The 27,720-nt window shown below is 36.3% G+C and overlaps 2 protein-coding genes across 2 annotated transcripts in view; one reads left to right on the forward strand and one right to left on the reverse strand.

Annotated features, from left to right (window-relative positions):
- The window catches only part of LOC134754584 (plexin domain-containing protein 2), a 58,473-nt gene extending 49,177 nt beyond the window's left edge, over positions 1-9,296 (reverse strand). Inside the window, exon 1 of the mRNA XM_063690900.1 lies at positions 9,110-9,296. Coding sequence (XP_063546970.1) covers positions 9,110-9,194 — 85 coding nt within the window. The 5' untranslated portion in view covers positions 9,195-9,296. The remainder of the gene's footprint in view (positions 1-9,109) is intronic.
- A 5,906-nt stretch (positions 9,297-15,202) lies between these two features.
- On the forward strand, positions 15,203-25,115 carry LOC134754047 (5-hydroxytryptamine receptor 1A-like). The gene is made up of 4 exons (XM_063690107.1): positions 15,203-15,630; positions 18,359-18,493; positions 21,350-21,499; positions 22,353-25,115. Exons 1-4 carry the CDS (start codon positions 15,357-15,359, stop codon positions 23,414-23,416), a joined length of 1,623 nt encoding a protein of 540 aa, XP_063546177.1. The 5' UTR covers positions 15,203-15,356; the 3' UTR covers positions 23,417-25,115.
- Positions 25,116-27,720: the final 2,605 nt, after the last annotated feature.

The following is a 27,720-nucleotide window of genomic DNA, read 5'->3' on the forward strand; positions in this document are numbered from 1 at the left end:
TCTGCTGTGAAAATTTCAACTGTCTAGCTGTCACGGTTCATGCGATACAGCCTGGTGACAGACAGACGGACAGTGGAGTCTTAGTAATAGGGTCCCGTTTTTACCCGTTGGGTACGGAACCCTAAAAAAGGTGTCCGAATAAAATTGACAGTTTTTTGACGCATTTTTACACCCATTTTGTATTGGCCGCTCCGATACATCTGATGGCGACTGTTACCTACAAGAAGACTAAGATTACGATTACTTAAGGCCGTTCCATCGGTTTGCCGCTGTCTTTGTCACATTTCACAAGAAAGAACGGGAAAGATCATGCGCGCCAAGTGTCAATTTTGATCGAATTTTGTCGATTTTTATTTATTTTAAAATGTTACCCTACAATATCGAAATTCGAAAGCTATGAAATTACTATTTAAGTTAAGATTGTTTATTCTTCTTTTTTTGTTTATAGTATCACATAATAAATAACCGAGTAAAGTTGGATTAAAAGTCCGAGTTAGAGGTTACTTTGGGAATTAATTGTATCGAGCGAAGTGTCATAATTCGTGTATCGGAAGCTATGATATTAAAGATAATATAGTCAAGAACTACATATATTTTTTCCACGTTTACTAATATCAACGCCTCTTAGAAAAACAGGATCATATAAGGAGATTTTTCGCCTTCTGACTCAGGGAACCGCCTTAAGGGGCCCACTGATTATCAGTCCGCCGGACGATATCAGCCTGTCAGTTAGAACAAAAATTTGACAGTTCCGAACAACAGACAGGCCGATATCGTCCGGTGGACTGGGTCCCTTTAGGTTACTTGATACGAACGCTGCTCATCTATATATAATATAATTATGCATATACACTCCACAGCAATAAATACAGGACAAATCAGTATGGAAATTGTATAGAAACTGACCGGTTTTAATGGTCCCCGAGTGTATAATAACGTCACGAGTGTGAGATATATTTTTAGGACATTTAATAAAAAAATCTAAATGGCAGTTGAGGACAGGTCAAGCTGAGACCGGTTTGTATGAGGAAACTTAAGACGATACAGGCTTAGATATCAGATATTAAACCTTAAGCGTACAGTAATTAGAAATATAATAGCGTGTAATGGTTTTCAGGGCCTACCGCGAACACCGAAGAACGCAAATTGCGGGCATATCTCTCTGTCACTCTAATTACGCCTTAATCGGAGTAAAAGAAAGATGCCTGCAATTTGCGATTTTCGGTGTTCGCGGTAGGCCCTGGAAAGCATTAAACACGATTATATTTCCAATTACTATACGCATATGGTTTAGAGTCATGTGAATGTTTATGAGCACTTACGTTTTAGGTGCAAGGTGAAAATGATGTTTTGCTAAGTGAAGTTAAAAGATCAAGTCAAAAACGTCCTGAATTTTTTACCCATTTATTGGGAAGATCATTTTTATATCGAATTAGGTCAGATGAGTATGAGTAGAATACCAATGAGTGCCAATGACCAATATAATATGTATTTAAGTACCTACTTAAAATCTCCGTTTGTTATATCCTCCTAGGTAAACTCTGACCTATGTATTTTTATCTAGAATTGTACATAATTATCATATTTCAAATATACCTGTGTGACCAGTAAAAATATTTTTTACCAATAATGAAACCAAATGATATAATAAGATAGAGCGGTACTGTCATAGTAAATTTTGTAACCACTGTAAATTCACTGCCATCTATCGACATACTTTAAAACTAAAAATGAAGATTTATAAAAATACGTTAAAATGTATTTAAATATAGATAAATGTTTTTTTTATTTGCATTAATTATTTTTATATGATTTTGACCCATGTTCTTTCACTGATATGCGTTAAAACTATAAATAACAAACGAAACCGTCAGCGCCCTCTATACGAGAGTAGGCCAAAACTAGTGGCGCCATCTGATCGAGAATCAAATTTTCTTGATTTTCGAGGCACGTTTTTTCCTTAGACTGTATCCATCTATTACGGAGTTATATCTATCTTTGATGAAACTTATGAAACTGAACTGAACTACATTAGGATACTGTACCTTTACTTTCGTATTTTTTTTAACGAATTGATTGTAAATTTATAATTTTTCGTCCGTAACCGAAACCGGTTTTGAAGTTTGCCAGGTTATTAACGATTTTGGAGCAAAAATGTAATATTGATAGATTTAGTCGTTGAAATTATTACACGTTCTGTTACGTAATATCTAAATAACAAGTATTGGTTTCTATTAGCACTTCTTCTCATCTTGCCATTTAATAATGAGGTCGCGAGCGTGCGTCACCGGTAATATATGAAGAAGGGGCAGTTTTTAAAAAATCATTAAAAAAATTAAGGTGGCTAATTATACAAAATGATGTATAAGAACAGTTTCGGCACATGTTGAAGATTGTTTAAGTATCAAAATTACGTTGAAATTAAGTCGATTCTCAGAGAAATTGCCACTTGTTTTAATTTCTGGAGAAAATTGATTTCGTCTAACTTTCATTTACACTACTTCAGTCATACATAATAATAAAAATGTAGTCTTTAAAAGGTCGAGTACAGGATATATGTAATACAAAATTACTATTTTTAGCCGTCCAAACTTTACGAAATTTACAAATAAGAGCGATAAAATCAGTGCTTTACGCGCGTTTACCTAAACGTCCATTAGAAAAAAAAAACATTACTAATTTAGTGAGTCTGATTTTAAAAAAATTATCTGTAAAACGGCAAGATGAGAAAACGTGCTAATAGAAACCATTACTTGTTATTTCTATAACGTATCAAAAGGTGTACAATTTCAGCGACAAAATCTATCAATTTTACATTTTTGCGACTAAAATCAATAACGGGCTCTTAGAGTGTTAAAACATACAATAGTACTGGTCACCGGCCTCTCAATGAAAGGAGTTAAAACCATAGTTAATTGTTTAGTTTCCTGTACTAAACTTAATTGAGGTGTTTGACCCGTGACGATTAACTGGGTCGGCTTTAACCAGATATACTATACCTACAGAAACCTGGGAATTGTACGTATAGAGAGCGCATTGAATATTGGTCTTTAGTTGGATTGTAACTGAAAGTGAAAAGTGAAAACCGAGTTGACAATGAGTGAATTTGGTTATTTTTTTTGTTTGATTCTTCTTAGGGAAAAAGCATATGTCACGTTTTTGTATGTAAGGGAAGATTAGTATGAAAATAAAAGAGGCAGTTAAAGATTTTTATTCACAAATTTGGGAACAAATCAAATTATTTTTATCAATTATTTTGTTTTGTGTTTTTAGGATTCCGTACCCAAAGGGTAAAAAACCCCGCTCCGCTGTCTGTCTGTCACCAGGCTGTATCTCATCAACCGTGACAAAGAGTAAAGTAAGTATATGGCTAGACAGTGGAAACTCTCACAGATGATGTATTTCTGTTGCCGCTATAACAACAAATACTAAAAACAGAATAAAATAAATATTTAAGTGGGGCTCCCATACAACAAACGTGATTTTTTTGCCGTTTTTTGCGTAATAGTACGGAACCCTTCGTGCGCGAGTCCGACTCGCACTTGGCCGGTTTTTTTAAGACGCCGGTTCGAATCCAGCCTTCACCACTTAAGGTTGAGTAAATATGTGCCATTTTCAACCAAAAGGGTACTTATTGCTTGTCAGTAAGGCGCTATTTCCATATAGCTTCAATTAGAAATCAACCTTATCAACAAGCGACAATGTGGTACCTTCTGGTTTAAACGTCACATATTTTCGGAATGTTGGCTTGTAAAGATTGTGAACAAGCCCGTACATTTCTCTGGTCATTCTCAGAGTCAAGTTACAGCGGTAGTTATACGACCTTATCGCAGTAACGTGATAGTATAGACAGTTACATAAGTATCAAATTATATTTTGAGAAGGTACACAGGTGTTTAATACGATAATGGTGTATCGCTTCCTTATAAAGTCACTAATATATGACATTGTCAAGAAGGCGCTGTTATTCTCATGTATAGGGTGACAGTTCAGTATAGTATGAAAAAATTAGTTCCAGTGAAATTCCGCAACATGGCGCGTGATCATATATTCCTGGTCAGGCTTTACAAACATTAGTCCCCATTTTTGCTCTCTGGATATTGACATTACTTATAGAAAATCGTCGCTATACTTAATCAACAATCATTTGATGGAAATGTCGCTTTTCTTTCATTCGGAATACGGGCGTTTTTGTCATCAAATGAGTGTTGCAGATACGAGGTTGAGTAAGTATAGCGGCGAAACATTTTTCACCACACCAGCTGGAAGGCTGTCTTGATTGTTCAAAAAGTGATAAAATAAAATTTTGGGTGTCAGTTTTGTAACGGTCCATACAAAATGTATGGGAAAATGCGTTACAAAACTGTCATTTTTTTGGGGATATATTTTTTTCTTTCTAAATCGATAGTCCTCGTGATTATGAGTAGAAAAAAAGAAAATGGTACACTTTCGAGTGAAAATGCCCCAAAGTGACTAGATACGCATAAAAAAACTGGCCAAGTGCGAGTCGGACTCGCGCACCGAGGGTTCCGTACTTTTTAGTATTTGTTTATATAGCGGCAACATAAATACATCATCTATCACGGTTCATGAGATACAGCCTGGTGACAGACAGACGGACAGCGGAGTCTTAGTAATAGGGTTCCGGTTTTACCCTTTGGGTACGGAACCTTAAATACTATCAGAAAACCATTGTTATACCACAAAAACTGCAACAAATTTGGCTCAGTAATAAAATTCTAAACATGTTTTTGCTTTGAAAATGTACAGCTGTAGTTTAAATGAAGAGAAAAAAAAAATATATATATATAAATCAGACTTTTTGCTTCCCATTGTTTAGAATATCAATTGTTTTAGAAAGGAATCCCTATTGCACGACATTATAAAATACTGTTACGCATTTAGCTTAGTATTTAAGAATTTTGCAATGCCCTGACAGGCCGAGGTGCTCAAAAATATGTGAACACGCACCTAGCGCTTTGACAATAGAGGCGTGTTCAGATATTTATGAGCACCACGGCCGCTCCGATATATCTGATGGCGACTGTACCTCCTACTTTACAAATAACACCTGTCTTGTAATGTACCTGATTATGCAAATAAAATGAAATGAAATGAGATAATTCTGTACATGCATGATGCACATCATGACAGCTTTCCTGAACTAAAGGGGCCCACTGACTATCAGTCCGCCGGACAATATCGGCCTGTCAGTTGTTCGGAACTGTCAAATTTTTGTTCTAAATGACAGGCCTATATCGTCCGGCGGACTGATAGTCAGTGGGCCCCTTTAAACATTTTATTATTAGCATAGAGTAACTTATACTAGAGCGGTACTGTCATAGTAAATTTTGTAACCCCAGTAAATTCACTGCCATCTGTCGACACACTTTAAAACTAAAAATGAAGATTTATAAAAATACGTTAGAATGTATTTAAATATAGATAAATGATTTTTTTTATTTGCATTAATTATTTTTATGATTTTGAACCATGTTCTTTCACTGATATGCGTTAAAATTGTTAAATAACAAACGAAACCGTCAACGCCATCTATACGACTGTAGGCCAAAACTAGTAGCGCCCTCTGAACGAGAATCAAATTTTCTTGATTTTCGAGGCACGTTTTTTCCTTAGACTGTATCCATCTATTACGGAGTTATATCTATCTTTGTTATTAGGATCCGTTCGGAGTACTTCGGTTTAAGTTTATGTTAACTTTGTTTCTGTAATATCCGGACAAAAGATGTATTTTCACTATAACATCTCTATTCTAATGGTGTCATTCATAAATGGGGCATCTTCTATGAAAAGTGACCTCATTGCCGATGGCGCTTACGCCGCACAGCGTTGCGCGGCATTGTATTTATATCGGAGCATTGTTAATAATAAAAGTGTACATCTGGAGTATAGCACTATACGGAAGCGAAACGTGGACAATGAGGTCAATGTGATAGGGAAAGGCTGGAGGCTTTTGAGATGTGGTGCTGGCGTCGAATGGCAAAGGTCAGTTGGACGGAGAAGAAAACAAATGAAGAGGTTTTACGCATGGTAGGAGAGAAGAGGAGTTTGTTGAGAACCATAGAAAATAGAAGAGGAAAGATGCTTGGACACCTGCTACGACACGACGAATTTATCAAGAACATAATTGAAGGGAGAGTTGAGGCAAGGAGGCGGAGGGGCAGACCAAGGAGAACATACATAGATCAAGTAAAGGAAAAACTCAACGTAGTGTCCTATCAGGCTGTCAAGGAGAAGGCAGAGGACCGACACTTATGGAAATCGCTCCACCGACAAGAGTATAACTCTTAAATATATGATGATGATTGTTAATAATGGCGTAAGCGCCATCGACAATAAGGTCCCTTTTTATAGAAAATACCACAAATGTCTGTTAAATCTAATTTTGATATTTCTGTTTGTTAGTAAGACAAAATTGGAGAGTGACGTCAGTAACCAAAGGTGTTATAGCCCCACAGCATCAGTCAAATCAATAATGAAACAAATTTGACGACCCGTCTGACCTAGTGGGTAGTGACCCTGACTGTGAGTGTCAAGCCGGGTTCGAATCCCGGTAAGTGAATTTATTGATGAGCACAGATATTTGTTCCTGAGTCTTGGGTGTTTTCTATGTATTTATGTATTTGTATATTATGTATATCGTTGTCTGAGTACCCATAACACAAGATTTCTTCTGCTAACTGTGGGACTTAGTCAATCTGTGTAAGAATGTCCTATATAAAAAATAAATCAAATAAATAAGATTAAAGGAAATTACGACAAATTGTATAAGATATGTTAAATACTTCCTATACATCAAAAGGGGCAATAAAGTAGATAAGGGAAACAAAGTAGATATAGAACAAAGAGCATAAGGCTTAAAAAAATTGTACAAAACACCGCTAAAAACTATGGCAAAAGGGCTAATTTGTTTTTGATACCAAAATTGTATAACGAAATTAACTACCTAAATTTAAAAATGAGTTAAAAAAACGTTATTGGAAAAGATACCCTAGTATTAAAACTGTAAACTATATATGTATTTACCTTAGTTAGTTGTTAAAATAGTTTAAAGGTGTAGTGACAATTAAACTAAAAGATAAAATAATATATTTTTTTTAAGTCATCATAAACTATCGCCATGCATGTTCGCTTTTCGGTTAGTATCTAAGTTTAGTTTTTCAAGTGCATAAATGTTTAAAATTTATTCAGCACCAGAAGATTAATGGAGTAACATAGACAGCAGTTATTTTTAGACACAATTTCTATTTTATAACCCGTATAAAACTATAAAGAGTAGGTAATTTGATTGTGACGTCACATGCTAGTGCTTCATATAAATTCCATAGTAGCAAAATCGTTTTGACAGTTCGAAAAAAGAAACTGATTTGAGCAGTCAAATACCCTATTGTAACTGGTGGTTTTGAGTTGCAGTCCGAGTAAAGGCATACAAGAAATTCAAATATTTATTCCTTAGCCAAATTTTTGTCACCTAGCTAAGTATCTCAGCTACTTTGGACACGTGGCCAGACGGGAGCTGGACTTGAAAACTTGAAAAGCGCATTATGGTTGGCATCGTGGGTGGAGGACAGGGTAGTGGACATCCACCAACCCGCTGGGTAGACACTGTGAGGAAGGCCTGCCAGGGATCTACACAGGCGCCTATTATTAGAACTGCGGAAAATCGTGCAGAATGGAGATCCTTGGTGCAAAATAACAACCTCATGTGGTCGCGAACCTCAGCCATGAGGAACCGAGTAAGAAGAAGCCTAAGTATCAGCTTAGCTTAGTTTGGGATTAAATCAAGGGCCTGACATTCTTTGATAGAGGAAGATAGTCTTATTGCAATTCCTATAAGAGGAAAGAGAAAATAGGGCCATGCTTTGTCTTTATCACCGACCAGGCATTTTTTCATGGTCGGGTTAGGCATCATAGCAAGGCGATGGCGAAATACCGAAATTTATAAGTGAAAGAGTAAAAGGATTATGCTGCCATACGTGAAACTGTCAATACCTGAATATGTCTTTCTCTTACACCTAGTCGCTCGGTTTCATGTCTATAACTACATGTATATTCTGTCATTGTCATTGAATTTAATGTCATGTAGCCACCACTGGCGCTAGTTATGCACGCTTAATGTCGCGCCACGATATGGTCCGACCGGACCGGCACATGTTCGGTCGTTGATCCGTGATGTACTTATGTCGTCATATTGTATCTCTTTTTGTTTGTGTAAACGATGTGTAATTTTATTTTTCGCCATATTTTATGTCTCTTTCTTTATGTTGCTTTCTTTTTGTCTGTTACCTTCCGTGATTCTCACCTGATGGTCTCATCGGAAGATCAGCGCTGGAAGTCGCCAGCAGCATGCTGAGATGGGGCCATTTCGTGACACTTTATTTTCATGTTCTTTTAATGTATGTCTATTGTCTGTGTGTGTTTACAAATAAAGTATTCTATTCTATTCTATTCTATATATACTATGTCTATGGATTAAGTTGATCTGTGAGCCAGTTTCAGAATATATATTTAATCAAAGAATAAAAATATAAAATATTCAACTTAGTATATAAATGTGTGTAAGAGGACTGATTTTAGAGGCTAGGCAGGTAAGAAACTTACAAGAATCTTTGTTTTTACAAAACCTGTAGGTACGTTATCAAAAGTTTCTTTACAGCGTGTATTCGAGGTTTAATATAATACACTAACAAGAAAATAAAAAGTATATGTTTTCATTGCATATTTGATTAGATATGCAGCAAGCTAGCTTAAGCTAAGCAATATGTTATCACGGCTCAGATTGCATCAAAGCATCTTGTATGCGTTCAAGTGTCCTCTAATGAGAAATGAGTCACTAAGACAAGACGAAGACGCAGTTTAAAAAAAAGTTATTAACCATAGAAAAGTCTAGACTTTTTTAAACTCATTATGCAAAGGAATCATCATAATGCCTAATAAAGACAATTCGCTCGCCCGCGTACACAAACGAAACTATGTTGTTGGCAAATTAACAATTAACATCCAATAGATTTGAGTCACGAGAAGGCCTCAACTGTTCGCAAATACACAGTTTTTTCATTGTTTACTTTAGTTACACCGTATTACTTACCTTTTACTGGGCTTGAGAGGTGCAAACATAGCAAAACAGCAGCGGCAAGCTTCAGAACACTCACTTTTTTGTTGAAAAAGTCCATTTTAGCGTATGTGCTATTTACGTTTAAAATATATGACCTGTCTTGGCATTGACGTTTACCACGCTGGCGGTGTATGAAACCGAATCAACTCAACGGTGATCAAGTTCTTGTGTCGGATGGACAGTCAGGCCAGTGTTGCCAGTAGTCGAGTTAAAAACTCGTACAATAGGATATCTGACTGTATTTAAAATATAGTTTGTCAAATGACTGTCTCATTTCGAACATAGACAGAGACAATCATACTATCTTTGAATTTTTGTCTTACATCAGTAATAGCACCCAAAAGAAAAGGATGAGTATAGTTTTCTTTGTTCTTATTTACTGTCGATTTGGTTTGACCAACTATAAATTATTTTACACCATGCATAAAATAAAGCACCAGAAGATTAAGAGAAACGTAGACAGCAGTTATTTTTAGACACAATTTTTCCTCAGTCACCCGTTGACCACGGACGCTGTAAAGAGTTCGAAACGTCGGGATGTATTATAAATTCAATATACGCGATATAATCCGTTTTCATAGTTTTATTTCATGAGTAACTATCGCGGTAACCGAAGACAATATTACACAATTTCTATTTTAAACCTCGTATAAAACTACAAAGAGAAGGTAAAATGGGAACAAGTTCTACTGACGCTCCTAGTGCATTATTTAAGGGCTAAAATAAAAGTTCACATGTCACAAGCATGGAGCGTTCATAAAACTGGGTTTCTTGTGACTTTCCCGTTTTAAGACAAAAATTGTCTCGCTCCACTACTAACATGCTTGTGACATGTGAACTTTTGACAATTTGTTTAAAAACGGGAAAGCCGCAAGAAACCAAGTTTTATGAACGCTCCACCACTAACATGCTTGTGACATCATCATCATCATCATGTCAGCCGATAGACGTCCACTGCTGGACATAGGCCTCCCCCAAGGCTCGCCACTCCGACCGATCCTGTGCCGCTCGCATCCACCGAATTCCCGCGACCTTCACCAGGTCGTCGCTTCACCTCATTGGAGACCTACCGGCAGTTCGTCTTCCGGTACGCGGACGCCACTCCAGAACCTTCCGGCCCCACCGGCCATCAGTTCTGCGAGCAATGTGCCCCGCCCACTGCCACTTAAGGTTTGCAATTCTGCGAGATATGTCGGTGACCCTAGTTCTACTGCGGATATCATCATTTCTGATGATAATATGACAGCTTGTGACATATGAACTTTTTTTAAAACTATATCAGGCTAAAACGCTATCGGCCTTGCATTAAATGCAGTTTTATAAGTATAGCCGGTCAAACCAGTTTGTCAGTACAAAAATGCGTGAAATTAACATTTTCTATGAGACGATAATCGTAGGTTGCTCGTCACAATTTTTGTTAAATTTGCCGCTTTTTCATTTTGGAATGGCTAGACAGATTATATAAAAATGAGCTTTATAAATTGTTTCAACCAAAGAGTAGTATAATATATAGGTTCAACTGCCAGGAACCCAAAAAACAATCTCTAATCTGTGGTTTATGGATTTGGCATATACACTGGAAAAAGGCGGCAAATTTAAAAAATGTAGGCACGGAGTGGACTTCGTAGAAAATTTGAATTTCGCGCCTTTTCTAATGGCAAAGTGGGTGAATCTGCGTATAGTTACACGATTTCAGCGCCATCTGATTTAAGCTTTGGGTATTTATCTTAATGCTACTTTTGTTTCCTGATAGCTGGCTAAAAGATAAAATTTAAATAGATACCTCTATTAAAAGTTATGATATGACCAAATTTCCAAATTTGATTTCTCCACATATAGGAAATTATAATATGCTGGCAACATTTTTCATTCCTAACGTCCTGTACGTTTTCCATAAGCAACATTTCAAATAATAAATATTTAAAACTGCAGCGAATGTTTTCACGCTTAGTTATTAATTAATTTAAGTTTTCTAGCTATAACTGTTTTTTCCATGAATAATAATTGTGAATGAATTATCTATGGTATATGGTTGGTTTCATTTATGATTACTAGATGGCGTGAAACATAAAATTTGTACATTTGTATAACTTGAAAAAGCATAGTTTTAACAAATACCCGATAGATGGTGTTAAGTTAAGGGTTAGTTCACCAGTCATCTTTTAAGAATTTTTACCCAATTGACGAAGAAGAGAAGCAATTAGATCTTGTATGAATGTAGTATCTATGGAAGGTATAGGTACATACAATACAAAGAGTAAAGTAAATATAATTGCTCCATACTCCATGTGTGACAGATTTGACGTGCGGTCTGCAGCCGCAGTTGAATAATACACCAAATACGCAATTTTTTGTGTAATTTGACATTTATATTTATTTAATTGTTTTTTATAATTTTGGGTTAATTTTATTGTTTGTAATGACATGTAAAAGTGCCCCTGTGGCCTATTTACTGAATAAATGTTTGATGTTTGACCATGCTACGTGCAGTCGATATCGTCATTCATTTTGACAATAGCACCGACCTCAGTTTAATGTTATGCAACTTAGATCAGTAATGTTTTGTTAGGAATTAAACGAACTTACCTGTAAGTGAAGTTCGATTCTAATTATATGAACCGCACAAACTTCGAAATGATGTAATTAACTTGTAGTAGGCGCTATCAGCGTGCCTTTGATCATGACTTTTAGAGCAATAATTCAGAGTAAAAATGAAAAATTTTCAACGAGAATTCACACTGGATCAGATTTCTGAACGTACACTTCCTACTTCCCGCCTAAGACACCTGTCAGTGTCACCTCATTTAGTTTAGAGCTCAGAATAATTACTAAAGCATAGAAGTCGGGCAAAAATGCTTCGCAAATATGTATACCCGTACTTTACTTCCTTACGAATTAGATAATGTGCCGAAAAGAGATGCATATATGCTTGTTATTTCTCATTTACGTACGGTGTCATAAGTTTGATAATTTGCTAGGGATGTAACTGTGTCGACTTTTTATATCGATAAATTATGCATAAGTTTATGTACCGTGTAAAATAATAATCACGAAATTGGCAAATTGATAATAGTCTGGCTAATGAAAGTTGAACCTGAAAAAACGCGGCAATTTCAAGAAATCTGTAGCAGGCGGCTCGTTGAAATGAAATGAAATGAAATGCGTGGAATACAAGGATTGCATAACTTTTATACTTTTTATAATTTTCATATTCTAAAAATCATTAAAAAGTATAAAAATTATGCAATCCTTGGAATCAAAGAGCCGCCTGATATGAGGATTAATGCATGTACCTAATATAGCTTTTATCTCATTTGCAGTCTACCACTCAGAACCGTCTAACTATACCTCTCGTTTTTTTATCATTAGAAAGAAGGCGAGCGATCTTAACGTGTCGTTTTATCGAAAAACACTGAAAATAAGTCACAACAAATATAATATACGATCATTTACATACTTTTGCTTTCATAAGTAAAATATTGCTATATTTATAAAAAAAACTTGTCAATAAAAAGACACGTGGAAATGGTTTACCGTTTTTTCTAATGCTAAAAGACTAAGTATAGTTTCTAGTCATGTACAGTCAGCTGCAGAGAAAAGGCACCCCCCTGCATACAAAGTTCTGTAAATTAGTATGGACGTGGGGTACCTTTTCTCTGCAGCTGACTGTTCCTATGAAAGAAAAAAAAAACGTTCGTGTCATATTTTTTTATTATTTAATAATAGGGAATATTACGCGAAACTCGGCGTAGGTGGCGCCACTATCACAATCTGAGGGTCTATCGCGAAACAAGAAAATCGAACTTTCGTTATCTAACATCTCTGTCACTCTTGCGTATTCGAGCGATAAAGAGGCAGCTAGATAACGAAATTTCGGATTCGAGTTTTCCGGTAGGTCCCCTGAAAACTTGTCAAAAACCTGTTAAAGGTACAGTATGAATAAGTTACTCTACGGTGCACTCAAAAAGCTAGTGCTGCACTCTGGTGGCAGAACATTGCAGTAATATCCCCCATTCCTCGTCCTTTGGAAATCTGAAATAAAAAGTTGAGTTTTGTGACCAACAATATTAATAAAAGGAACATTCATCAATGATCATTAATGTCTTTTTTATTAGGGTTCCGTACCCAAAGGGTAAAAACGGGACCCTATTACTAATACTTCGCTGTCCGTCTGTCTGTCACCAGGCTGTATCTCATGAACCGTGATAGCTAGACAGTTGAAATTTTCACAGATGATGTATTTCTGTTGCCGCTATAACAACAAATACTAAAAAGTACGGTCCCCTTGGTGCGCGCGTCCGACCCGCACTTGACCGGTTTTTAGTATTAAACTATAGTCTGGCAAACACAATCTGTCAGTAAGTAGGAACAAAGAAAACTATAGGTACAGTCGAAGGCAAAAATATCGATCCAGACAAATGGCTTAAAAATATGTGAACACGATTTTATTGTCTGAGCGTACACATATTTTTGAGACTTTGGGAATGTATATATATTTATGCCCTTGACTGTACTCATCAATTACAATGAGACAGTCCTGGGCCAAACTATAAGAAAGCTGTAAATGTCGATAGGTTATTGATCTGAGGTCGATACATCACTATGCCAAAAATATAACCTTTCATACTTAGCAGAAAAGTTCGAAAATATATGCAAAAATCTATACAGACTTGAATGCAAGTAAAAATTACATAAACAACATATCGATTTCTATGTTTAGGGTCAGGTCCTATAAATAAATTTCTTCAAAATTGAACAAAACTCACCAATTAAAGGTTATCGGTTCGTGCGTATTTTCTTTTCTTCCTGTATGCGATTTACAGCCCTCGATCACACAAGACATTATCACAAAGGGAACTTCAAACCATTACAAATAAAAACTCAGCACGTTTTCCAACAATCTTTCAGGAATAGCAAAAATATAATTAAAATAAACCAAGATGACCGCTGAAACATCCCGAAATATTTCAACTAAAATAATACGACTATGTCAAGTTGTTACAGTTGACACCTACCTGTGAAATAACGAACATATATTTTATTTGGCTGGATTATATTATAGAACCACATAGGACCATTTGACATTTCCCTCTGTTTATCTTATGACAATACTGAAAAAAACGAAAGAACTTGCGGATTGTTGTCTCACTCACTCATAGACAAAAAGTAATAACGTGTTGTGAATACGATATCTTTTACCAAGCTTTTATTTTTGCCCGGCTTCTTTGCTTTAGTCATTATTCTGAGGCTACACGACATTAAATTCAATGACAGAATAGGGAATATTACGCGCTCAATTACGCGAAACTGCGCAGGGGGCGCCACTACCACAATCTGAGGGTCTATCGCAAAACAAGAAAATCGAAAATCGAAATTTCGTTATCTAACATCTCTGTCACTCTTGCATATTCGAACGATAAAGAGTCAGATAGCGAAATTTCGGATTCGTGTTTCCCGGTAGGTTCTCTTAAGGGCCCTCCACACTCGTGCGTGAATCGCGGAGCGAAGCCGCGAACGCGAGTGTGGAGTCTAGTTCGCTAATCAGCGAAATCGACTCCACACTCGCGTTTGCAGCTTCGCGCCGCGTAGTCTGGAGCGAGCTTTAGGAAGTTTCCTTTCTGTACGGTAGTACTATTAGTTATTCTGTGATTCTACAACCTATCAAACACCAATGTAGGTAGGTAAGGTAGGTAACAATTTTAACTATGTATAAGTTTGTCAAGGGACTGTATCATTTCAAACATAGACTGAGAGAATCTTTATCTTTGTCTTACACTAGTACTAGCACCCAAAAGAAAAGGACGAGTATAGTTTTTTTGTTCCTATTTACTGACAAGATTTGCTTGACCAACTATACCTTGTCTGCTTTTTAAAATCTTATAATTGTTGTAACATATTTTCTAAATACTATTATGTACTTACCAAATTCCTGACATGTAAAATAATATTGTTTTTACCAAACGTTCGGATTCTGATTCTGACTTATGTGGGTAAACCGCTTAAAAGTATACAAACTACCATCAGAAAGAAAATCATTATTTGTAACGTAGCGGGTAGAATATGCGGACAGGGCCTTCCATTTGGCATACACATTACCAGTTACCAGTAGCAAGGCAAGTGCGATTTAAATTACCGGTATTCACATTTAAAAAGATAAATTGTGAAGCTGTATTTGAGATTCTGATAACTGTAAAGCGCCAAGTGTTTAAATGTACAAGTTATGGAGAACATCACAGCATCACCTATTATGGAATTTGTGACGAATGAGACTCTCATTAAGCAAGTGGCTATTAACTTCTTCAACGGCAGTGTAGCGAATGTATCAAACCAGAGTGTACTGCACCAAGAGACACTCTTCGATTTGTACGAAGCCTACAGGACGAAGGAAAAGGAACAGTTGATTGCGTACAAAATTGTGGCGTACGTTGTCGGTACATTGATAATTCTAAGTAATTTAATTGTTGTTATATCGAGTGGCCTGATACTACGACGAGGTACATGGAAGATGTTTTCTTTTTGATAACTTAGCATATTTCATATTAACTAACAATTCTAGATCTAAGATTAAGTAACGGTTACTAAACTTACTAATATTTTAATTAAAAAACCGGCCAAGTGTGAGTAGGACTCGCGCACCGAGGGTTCCGTGCTTTTTAGTATTTGTTGTTATAGCGGCAACAGAAATACATCATATGTGAAAATTTCAACTCTCCAGCTATCGCGGTTAATGAGATACAGCCTGGTGACAGACGGACGGACAGACGGACAGCGGAGTCTTAGTAATAGGGTCCCGTTTTTACCCTTTGGGTACGGAACCCTAATAAACTGTACGAGGTGACATGTAGATATTGCTTTTTTTTAGTTTTGTTATTTAACTTACTTATAGTTGGTCAAGTCAAACCAAATTGTTAAGGTAAATAAGAATGAAAAAAACCATACTCATCCTTTTTTCTTGGGTACTAGCATAGAGTAACTTATACTAGAGCGGTACTGTCATAGTACATTTTGTAACCCCAGTAAATTCACTGCCATCTGTCGACACACTTTAAAACTAAAAATAAATATTTATAAAAATACGATAAAATGTATTTAAATATGGATAAATGATTTTTTTTATTAGCATTAATTATTTTTATGATTTTGACCCATGTTCTTTCACTGATATGCGTCAACGCCATCTATACGACTGTAGGCTAAAGCTAGTAGCGCCCTCTGAACGAGAATCAAATTTTCTTGATTTTCGAGGCACGTTTTTTCCTTAGACTGTATCCATCTATTACGGAGTTATATCTATCTTTGGTACTAGTAAAAGTGTGAGACAAAGATAGTATGATTCTCTGTCTGTTTAAAATGAGACAGTCCTTTGACAAACTATATCTTATATCATGGGCACACGTTCAGGCTAATTGAACTAATAGTTAAAGGGCTTATTACACTTTTCTTAATTTAGTGACTAACAAGAGGGACGCCGCTATACGTGAGACGCGATAAGATACATCCTATCGTTTCTCACGTATATCGGCGTCCCTCTTGTTAGTCACTAAATTAGGATAGTGTAATAAGCTCTTTAGGTACTAAGAACATACTAAGCTGTAGGTATAATTCTTAAGGGGCCCACTGATGGGGAGGGGAACTGTCAAATTTTAGTTCTAACTGACCGGCCTATATCGTCCAGCGGACTGATAGTCAGTGGGCCCCTTTAGATGTGCATGAAAGTGACTTAATTCGAAAGAATACATCAGTGGATCCAGCTAAACTGTATAATTAAACTAATGTACTTTGGTAACTCGGACACGAAGGGTTCCGTAGCATTACGCAAAAAACGGCAAAAAAAAAACACGTTTGTTGTATTGATATACCCCCCACTTAAATATTTATTTTATTTTGTTTTTAGTATTTGTTGTTATAGCGGCAACATGAATACATCATCTGTGAAAATTTCAACTGTCTAGTTATCACGGTTCATGAGATACAGCCTGGTGCAACGGTCGGAGAAGAGTGTAGGGTTCCGTAGTTACCCGCCTGTCACAATGGCTGCCTTGAACGGGGGCTATTATTAGTTGAAATTTGGTATACATATGCTTGTTGGTAACCCAAAGACGGACATGTAAAGGATGACTCACGTTAGACCGGACCGTGTCCGGGCCGGAGCTTCCGGCGCTTCATTTTCTATGGAAAGCATCACGTGATCACCTGAAATGTCATAGAAAAGTCAGCGCCGGAAGCTCCGGCCCGGACACGGCCCGGTCTAACGTGAGTCATCCTTTATATAAACAAATTAATTTTAAACATGGGGGCCACTTTTGGGGCGTAAATGAGAAAATTAATAATTAGTTTTTCAAACTATATCGTGTTATATATCAAATGAAAGGGGTTATTGTGAGAATCGCAAATATATTTTTTTTATAACTTTAGGATAAACAGTTTAAAAGTTATTAAGAAAATAGACCTAGAGAGAGAGATAGAGATAGATATAGGGGGGAAGTACCATTCCCCCCTTTATCTCCCAAATTACTGGGTCTAAAATTTTGATAAAGAAATGTGCAGTCAAGGGTGAGTCGGAATTAATTACTTAGTTTTTGATCCGACCCCGGTTTTTTGCATAAAAATACATTGTTTAAATTGTGTAATGTACGGAACCCTTGGAACGCGAGTTCGACTAGCACTTGGCCGGTTTTTTTATAGATATTCCGAGAAAGTGACTTTCCTTGAAAGTGACCTCCTAATCCTCCTATATAACATTCTACACCTGCAATCTGTGGGTCAGTTTTACGCAGCGGGCATACAACGCCCTGCGCGTGCAATACACTAACGCGTTTAGAGTGCTGTTTGGGCTGCCGCGTTACTGCAGCGCTTCAACTATGTTTGCCGAGGCGCACACTGATAGTTTCGACGCAATAGTTAGAAAACGGTGTGCGTCATTAATCAACCGTCTTCGCCAGAGCCCAAACAGTATTCTAAACGTGCTGGCGCAGCTGGGACTCGCCTTTGTGCGCGCGCTGGGTGCGGCTGCACGCGCCGCCGCAGGCCGCACCACGCCGTTTTTAATTTAAGTAGCTTATATGTTTGTTTTGTTTGTTTTTATTTTATTTTTATCACTAACATAGATTTATAAGTTTTGCTGTGCCTTGTACTAACAATAATATGGATTTTTTATTCGAAATAAAAATATTGAATTGAGGAAAGTGGCTTACCTTCAAAAGAAACATAAAACGTTTCCAGGGCAGCAGCCCAAAAGCACCTACCTCCTGCTAGGAAATGTGTCACTGGCGGACACCATCATCGGCGCGGCCATCATTTTCGAGGCTGTGGTTGACAACAACATGGCCTCCAACCCATTGTGCGTATTTGAAATTGGTAAGTCAAACAAATTTGAGCCACATCAGTACAGCACTTTTTCAACACACTTGCTCAAAACTACGTTTTCATTCAACCGATTTTTGGCTCATAATCCTAGATGCGTGCTTTTTCAGTCTATTATAACACTCGTGCTTTATCATTATATTATCAGACTGAGTTAAGAAGGTAACTGATTCCTAATAATATGCTGAGAAACGGAGCCTTCTTAGATTTTACCACGCGGACTGGCGGGCGCCCGCGCCCCCCGACGCGGACCCGACCGCCTGCCGCGGCCTTTTTTTAGACGAACTGTTTTAACAATTAAAATTTGATTCATATGAAAGTTTCTTTTTTTTCCTTGCAAGTGTGTTGAAAAACCGTATGAAACGAGTGTGCAGTTTTACAGCTCGCGCGCACAATATCGCCTCGTGTGTAATGACCAACTTAGCGCACTTGTATCACAATGTACTATTGTATTGCCGGTTGTACAAGCGCAAGCGAATCGAGCACATGTGCGAACCATTTTAGAGCGTCCCGGTCCCGGTCCCGTAGTAGCCCCGCCGTCATAGACCGCGAGCCACGAGCAGGTTTCCATGACATCATGACCAGTCGCCTCGCATGTGTGATGAACCCTCGTAGATATCAGCTGCCGCTCTGTTGGTGGGTTGAAGAATGGCAGCCACCGAAACACGTAATTTTTTTTCTGTCATCGCCTCCCGTTTGATACTTTGTCAGATGGTAGTTTAGGTGCTATTGTTATTTGCTAGCCGGTTGTATCGCGGTGGAAACACCGTCAGCTGGTCACATGAACTTATAAAAAAAAATTGTTTTCAGTCATCGCCTCCCGTTTAATACTTTATCAGATGATAGTTTAGGTTCTGTTGCGAATAAAAATAATCGTCAGCCGGTCGTATCGTTACCTTCGATACTACAAGTAATAAGTAACCGATAGATTAAAAGTCCGAGTTAGAGGTTACTTTGGGAATTAATTGTATCGAGCGAAGTGTCATAATTCGTGTATCGGAAGCTATGTTATTAAAGATAATATAATATTGTCTTCGGTTACCGCGATAGTTACTCATGAAATAAAACTCTGAAAACGGATTATATCGCGTATATTGAATTTATAATACATCCCGACGTTTCGAACTCTTTACAGCGTTCGCGTCAGTCACCCGTTGACCACGAACGCTGTAAAGAGTTCGAAACGTCGGGATGTATTATAAATTCAATATACGCGATATAATCCGTTTTCATAGTTTTATTTCAAAGATAATATAGTCAAGAACTATTTTTTTTTCCACGTCTACGAATATCAACGCCTCTTAGAAAAACATGATCATATAACAACATTTTTCGCCTTCTGGCTCAGGGAACCGCCTTAAGTACCCCGTAGAAAAATATTGTTACAATTGTTACCTACTAATGTTCTTTTGTTTATGTTAATTGCATAGTTTCTAATATAATCTTAATACCTTTCCAATTAGCTGACCCCGGGCGGGTTTAAATCCAGCAAGCTGTACCCGTACCGTTTTCATTACTTACACCAATAAATTGTTGCACAATGTATAGATAAAAACTTACCTAATACTTGCTCTTTACACTTAAGATGGACTAATTACCTACCTAACCCTTTTACTATAACCAAAGATAGATATAACTCCGTAATAGATGGATACAGTCTAAGGAAAAAACGTGCCTCGAAAATCAAGGAAATTTGATTCATGTTCAAAGGGCGCTACTAGTTTTGGCCCACAGTCGTATAGATGGCGTTGACGGTTTCGTTTGTTATTTAACAATTTTAACGCATATCAGTGAAAGAACATGGGTCAAAATCATAAAAATAATTAATGCAAATAAAAAGAATCATTTATCTATATTTAAATACATTCTATCGTATTTTTATAAATCTTCATTTTTAGTTTTAAAGTGTGTCGACAGATGGCAGTGAATTTACTGGGGTTACAAAATTTACTATGACAATACCGCTCTAGTATAAGTTACTCTATGCTATAACTAAGAACAGCTGCAAAAAGTAATGAAATAAATTCATTTGTATTTGTATAATTTGCACGGACAACAAAAAAAATCTTAATTGCGGTCAGTTTTGCTGTAAATTGATTCTCAATCCCTGACATCTTGGTCAAATCCATACTAATCCATACTAATCCATACTCCATACTATATAATATATATATATATATATAATATATATAATCCATTCTAATATTATAAATGCGAAAGTCTGTCTGTCTGTCTGTGTGTTACCTCTTCACGCTTAAACCGCTGAACCGATTAAGTTGAAATTTGGTATACAGATAGTTTGAGTCCCGGGGAAGGACATAGGATACTTTTTATCCCAGAACACCTCTCAAGGGGATGAAAAGGGGGGTGGAAATATGTATGGGGAATCAATAACCGCTGAACCGATTTAGATGAAACTTGGTATGGGGATAGTTTGAGCTGTGGGAAAGGATATAGAATAACTTTTATCCCCGAAATCATCCCTTAAGGGTGTAAAAAATGGGGTGAAAATGTATAGCGTGGACCAATTTGGGGGTGAAAAAAGGATGGATTAAAAAGCAGATTTGTTTAAGAATTAAGGTACCCAAATTACTAATTCCACGCAGACGAAGTCGCGGGCAAAAGCTAGTATAATATAAGGACGAGTGGAAATCGAGAAGTGGTCTTAACCCTGCAGTATTTATGACATATATAATATTAGTTTCGGAAAAATTTACCCAGGTAGCAAAGTGACGTTAGCGACGTCTTAATGACGAAACAATGACGTCATTATGACGTCATAATGACGGCGCTGACGTCATAATGACGTATAAATGCTACCTGGGTACTTACCAACGTCATTTTCTCCAGGTATGATCGTGTGCCCGGCGATTGTCTCCATATTCAGCGTGGGACTGATAGCCGTGGACCGCTATTTCTACATACTACACGGCTTATACTACCAAAAATACGTCAACACTACAAGAGTCAGAATTGCCATTGTTATCATTTGGATGATTGGTAAGAAAATAAATTTCTTATGTGTTTAAGAGCCCATCAACTTGCTCAATAGCACCACTGCTAAATAATTGTGATTATTTAAATTTAACGATAGATATTTAAAAAAGGGGGCCGCTACGTACTCTATTTTGTAATTATGTACCTTTTGAATACATCAAACTAGTTTTTATGTTGCTGGATTCGTCGATCTATGAACTCAAAACAAACATAGATTGACCAATCTAGCAACGTAAAAGCTATTATAATGTATACAAAAGGTACTTAAATACAAAATACAGTACGTAGCGGCTCCTTTTTTAAAATATCTGTCGTTTTTGGGGTTCCGTACCCAAAGGGTAAAAACGGGACCCTATTACTAAGACTCCGCTGTCCGTCTGTCCGTCTGTCTGTCTGTCAGTCACCAGGCTGTATCTCATGAACCGTGATAGCTAGACAGTTGAAATTTTCACAGATGATGTATTTCTGTTGCCGCTATAACAACAAATACTTAAAACAGAATAATATAAATATTTAAATGGGGCTCCCATACAACAAACGTGATTTTTTTTGCTGTTTTTTTCGTAATGGTACGGAACCCTTCGTGCGCGACGGACTTGGCCGGTTTTTTATATTAATCTTCTGGTGCTTTATTTCATGCAAGGCGTACAATAATTTAATTTAAATACGGTCAAATACCCTATTGGAACCTTTCATTAAACAAATAAAGTAGCATTTCTTTTGTTTCACTGCGTTGTAAAACAAACGAAATTCGTTCCAATTAATTTACTTATAGAACGAGGTTCAAATTTAAAGTTGAAAAACTTTCAATGGTGGGTTTTACCGAGGTTAACACAGAGTATCTAACTTTTTGCAGGTTTAATCCTCGGGTTCATGCCGGCCACCGGATGGGTCAATAACGAACTAATATACACAAGATGTTACTACCATGCACTGTTCCCTGGTGCACTCATACTTTTAATCTCCTTCCTAAGTTTAATACCTATCACACTTGTGACTATACTTTATTCTATAATACTAGTTCGTGCTCTTAAGACCGTCAAGGAGATAAAAGCAGCTAGTAAACCAGTTAATTTGAATTCAAACTCAAATGAAACACCAAAACTAAGGAGATATCGAGGAAATATCAATAGAACTTTCCCGAAAAAACCCAAAAAAACCGCAATAAGACGGTGTTCGTCTTTAAATGCTATTGATAACTCGAGAAAACGGTTATTTACAAGAAAAATTGAAAAATCTAAAAGCATTGATCATCTTGATAGTTTTAATGGTACAGATGACAGTTCTTATAATGACAAAGAAATCGTTACAAGTCAATCAGACACAGAGAGAATCAGACAGAGAGACTTCAAATTAGGCGTTTTCACTATTAAATCAAACTATTCTATAGCAATCACCCCATCTCCAAGTTCAAAGTCAAAACCACATGCAAATAATGAGGTATTGAATAAGTTTTGTAAAGAAAAACCACCGAAGCCAAAAGAACCTAACAGATGGAGAGCTATAATAGTAGTAATGCTCACTACTGGCAGTTTACTATTCACGTGGCTCCCCTACTTCGTTACTGTTACTTTTTTCGTATTCTGTGAAGACAAATTGACCAACCCTAGGTGTATACAGTATAGAATTGCGCTGGGAGGTAGCATTCCTACCTTAGCATTTTTAAACAGCATATTAAATCCACTTATTTACGCATGGTGGCATAAAGGTTTCCAAAAGACAGTCCGAAATATGTTCAAAAAGTATCGTGCCAATACTTCTTATGCCGCATCCACATACTCCACGAGGCTACAGGAGGGAACGCGAGTACGAGAGTGTGGACGGTGCGCCCTCGCCTCGCCTCGTGTCCCCTCGCCTTTCCTCGCCTCGCCTCGTGTCCCCTCGCCTTTCCTCGGCTCGCCTTGCTCCACTTTAGTGTAAACCGTTCGCATAAAAAAACTAGTTCTTTACTTATAGATGACAGGAAAACCTATTAATGTGCAGTCAAGTGTGAGTCGGATTTAAAGTTATTTCGAAAAAAAATTAAAGATATTTCACTCACATTTTACATAAAATAATACATTGTTAAAAATTGTGTAATGAACGGAACGCGAGTCCGACTCGCACTTGACCGGTTTTTTATTAACTATGGTATCTGAAGCTATATAAACTAATTACAGACATAGATATATCTTATCGTATTGTAAGTACAAAGTTTCAGAGCAATCTAGCTAGTCGTTATAAAATGAGAGCGGAACTACGTTTGTATGGAGAACCGAGCTTGCCGGGAATAGTTAGGACATATTAGGGCAGTCAATCTCCTATATCATATATCCATGACGAATAATATTACAGAGTACCTAATTATTAATTTTAATATATTGTTTAATGACAGTTCTATCTGTATAGTTGATTACCTATTTAGAGATATAGTCCTAGGTAGCAAAAATGACGTCAAATGACGTCAGCGACGTCGTAATGACGTAATAATGCCGTCATTATGACGTCGCTGACGTTCATTTTACGTCATTTTGCTACCTGCGAGTATCTAGTAACAAGCACAGAGTGCGTAGGTAGGTCAATAAATAACTTATTACAAAACTGGTTTCTTTACTTGTTAGTCCACAGACAATCTGGATTTAAACAAACTTAGAAATATATTGGAAATGTCTGTATTAAGTAGTTTTAAATAAAGGTACATTCAGATGATAGATCTTTGAATGGGCATATATTTTGCGTGTGTAAATATTTAGTAACAGATTTACTCTTAGAAATATGTATTGGAAATGTATATGTATGTATTAAGAAGTTTTAAATAAAGGTACATTCAGATGATAGATCTTTGAATGGGTCTATATTTTGCGTGTGTAAGTAGTAATATTTAGTGACAACTTGACAAGCCTAGAGTGCCTAGGTCAATAAATAACTTATGACAAAACATTATATTTCTTTACTTATTAGTCCAGACAATCTGGATTTAAACAAACTTAGAAATATATATTGGAAATTTATGTATTAAGAAGTTTTAAATAAAGGTATATTCAGATGATAGATCTTTGAATGGACATATATTTTGCGTGTGTAAATATTTAGTAACAGATTTACTCTTAGAATTATGTATTGGAAATGTATATGTATGTATTAAGAAGTTTTAAATAAAGGTACATTCAGATGATAGATCTTTGAATGGGTCTATATTTTGCGTGTGTAAGTAGTAATATTTAGTGACAACTTGACAAGCCTAGAGTGCCTAGGTCAATAAATAACTTATGACAAAACATTATATTTCTTTACTTATTAGTCCCCAGACAATCTGGATTTAAACACTTAGAAATATATATTGGAAATGTATGTATTAAGAAGTTTTAAATAAAGGTATATTCAGATGATAGATCTTTGAATGGACATATATTTTGCGTGTGTAAATATTTAGTAACAGATTTACTCTTAGAATTATGTATTGAAAATGTATATGTATGTAATAAGAAGTTTTAAATAAAGGTACATTCAGATGATAGATCTTTGAATGGGCCTATATTTTGCGTGTGTAAGTAGTAATATTTAGTGACAACTTGACAAGCATCCCAAGTAGCAAAGTGACGTCAGCGACGTAATAATGACGTAACAGTGACGTCATTAAAACGCCATAAAGACGTCCCTGACGTCATAATGACGTATAAATGCTACCTGGGATAAAGTGCCTAGGTCAATAAATAACTTATTACAAAACATGATATTTGTTTTATTTGTTAGTCCCCATATCAATTAGTGAGCTATAAACCGAAATGAAGTGAGCTGTCACCACACGTATAATATTTTTATAGTCTTTATTATGGATGGTATAGAAAGGATCGCAATCTCTTATGGCAGAATTGTTGTAAAAGTGACCGCGTTAAGCTTTAAATAATAGTTCCTAATCTCTCCGGTGGCGCTAGTTAGGCTCTGGGACATGAGTATAACATGAACCATATAAGGCAACAAATAACCCGACCAAATTACGTAGGTTGTTTTTGGTAGTATTTCGGTGCATGGTGGCGCCGCCTAATTACTGTTTTTTGATGGACACTTTTCATACATAGAGATTTGGCTCCTTTATACAGTCTCCATGGTCTTTATAAAGTCTAATCCGATTATTAATCTGATATAGGTAGGCCATGGTATTAAAAAAAAAATCATAATTCAAAATTCTTTATTCACAAAAACACGTAAATAATGATGAAAGGGATGGAGCTTACCTGTCTGTAAGCCATAGAGTAACTTATACTAGAGCGGTACTGTCATAGTAAATTTTGTAACCCCAGTAAATTCACTGCCATCTGTCGACACACTTTAAAACTAAAAATAAATATTTATAAAAATACGATAGAATGTATTTAATAAATATAGATAAATGATTTTTTTTATTTGCATTAATTATTTTTATGATTTTGACCCATGTTCTTTCACTGATATGCGCTAAAATTGTTAAATAACAAACGAAACCGTCAACGCCATCTATACGACTGTAGGCCAAAACTAGTAGCGCCCTCTGAACGAGAATCAAATTTTCTTGATTTTCGAGGCACGTTTTTTCCTTAGACTGTATCCATCTATTACGGAGTTATATCTATCTTTGCTGTAAGCAAAATAAATGCTTGTGTTGGAAGCTGTCATAGTAAATTTTGTAGCCATAGTAAATTCACTGCCATCTATCGACAGACGATTAAAACTAAAAATGTTGGACTAACTTTATGGTATCTGGTTGGTTTCACAAAATTTCACTAGATAGCGTGAAACATAATATTAGAATAAGTTAGCTTGAGAAAGCATAGTTTTAACAAATACCCGATAGATGGTGTTTAGTTCACTAGTTTTGAAGAATTTTCACCCGATTGGCGAAGAAGAGAAGAAGCAATGGATCTTGTATGAATGTAATATCAAAGACTACTAAATATTGTTTATTTACTTAACTCTTACTTACGCAAAGGTAACAATTACCCAAGAGTATAATATCATTATTAGTTATTTGTGCAACAAGAGAGGAAAGTTGGTTTTTCTTGCGAGTGTTTATTGTTAGTCCCGAGAAAGCGAAAGATTCTAAGTTAGAATCTTGAATAGCGAGATACTCAAAAAACGAGACGTAAAATAACTGTTTTCGTGTTGCACATATAATTTTTCACCTCAGTAGTGAGCACATATTTAAGGTTAAAATGTATTTCGAATTACACGAAATAATACAGAAAAAAAAACGAATTTGTTATAGAAGTATGAAGTGGCAGTTCATGGTCTCCACTAAATTAAAAAAGCGACTTTGTTTCACTCCCTGGAGTGAGGAAAGTGCGACTTTCCTCGCTCCAGGGAGTGACGAAAGTAGGCTTGTTCGAGCTGCTGAGGTGAAAATAGTATCAAAGATAGATATAACTCCGTAATAGATGGATACAGTCTAAGGAAAAAACGTGCCTCGAAAATCAAGAAAATTTGATTCTCGTTCAGAGGGCGCTACTAGTTTTGGCCTACAGTCGTATAGATGGCGTTGACGGTTTCGTTTGTTATTTAACAATTTTAACGCATATCAGTGAAAGAACATGGGTCAAAATCATAAAAATAATTAATGCAAATAAAAAAAATCATTTATCTATATTTAAATACATTCTATCGTATTTTTATAAATCTTCATTTTTAGTTTTAAAGTGTGTCGACAGATGGCAGTGAATTTACTGGGGTTACAAAATTTACTATGACAGTACCGCTCTAGTATAAGTTACTCTATGGTCATAGATTATCAGTTGAAATGTTGTACACCTGTCTGTTGGGTTGCACGATGAATCTCTTTCTACCACTCAGTATCAACTCTTATAATGTTTGTATAATATCACATGTAAAAAATTACGGCACTGTTTGTCTTCTCTGTTAGTCTATTTATTGTATCTTCTTATGTAATGACTGTTTGTTGCCATAATAAAAAAAAAAAAATAGTACACAGAGAGAGTCGACGTTTAGTTTTAGCATACAGTAACTTATACTAGAGCGGTACTGTCATAGTAAATTTTGTAACCCCAGTAAATTCACTGCCATCTGTCGACACACTTTAAAACTAAAAATGAAGATTTGTAAAAATACGATAAAATGTATTTAAATATAGATAAATGATTTTTTTGTTATATGCATTAATTATTTTGATGATTTTGACCCATTTTCTTTCACTGATATGCGTTAAAATTGTTTAATAACAAACGAAACCGTCAACGCCATCTATACGACTGTAG

The sequence above is a fragment of the Cydia strobilella genome, chromosome Z (assembly GCF_947568885.1).
Source record: "Cydia strobilella chromosome Z, ilCydStro3.1, whole genome shotgun sequence".
Lineage (NCBI taxonomy): Eukaryota > Metazoa > Arthropoda > Insecta > Lepidoptera > Tortricidae > Cydia > Cydia strobilella.

What these genes read in the sequence shown, in the direction of transcription:
- LOC134754047 (XM_063690107.1), top strand. Translation starts at nt 15,357, where the DNA reads ATGGAGAACATCACAGCATCACCTATTATGGAATTTGTGACGAATGAG. An exon ending in ATTGTGCGTATTTGAAATTG is followed by an intron (nt 18,494 to 21,349) that starts GTAAGTCAAACA and finishes CATTTTCTCCAG; the next exon opens with GTATGATCGTGTGCCCGGCG. An exon ending in TGTTATCATTTGGATGATTG is followed by an intron (nt 21,500 to 22,352) that starts GTAAGAAAATAA and finishes AACTTTTTGCAG; the next exon opens with GTTTAATCCTCGGGTTCATG.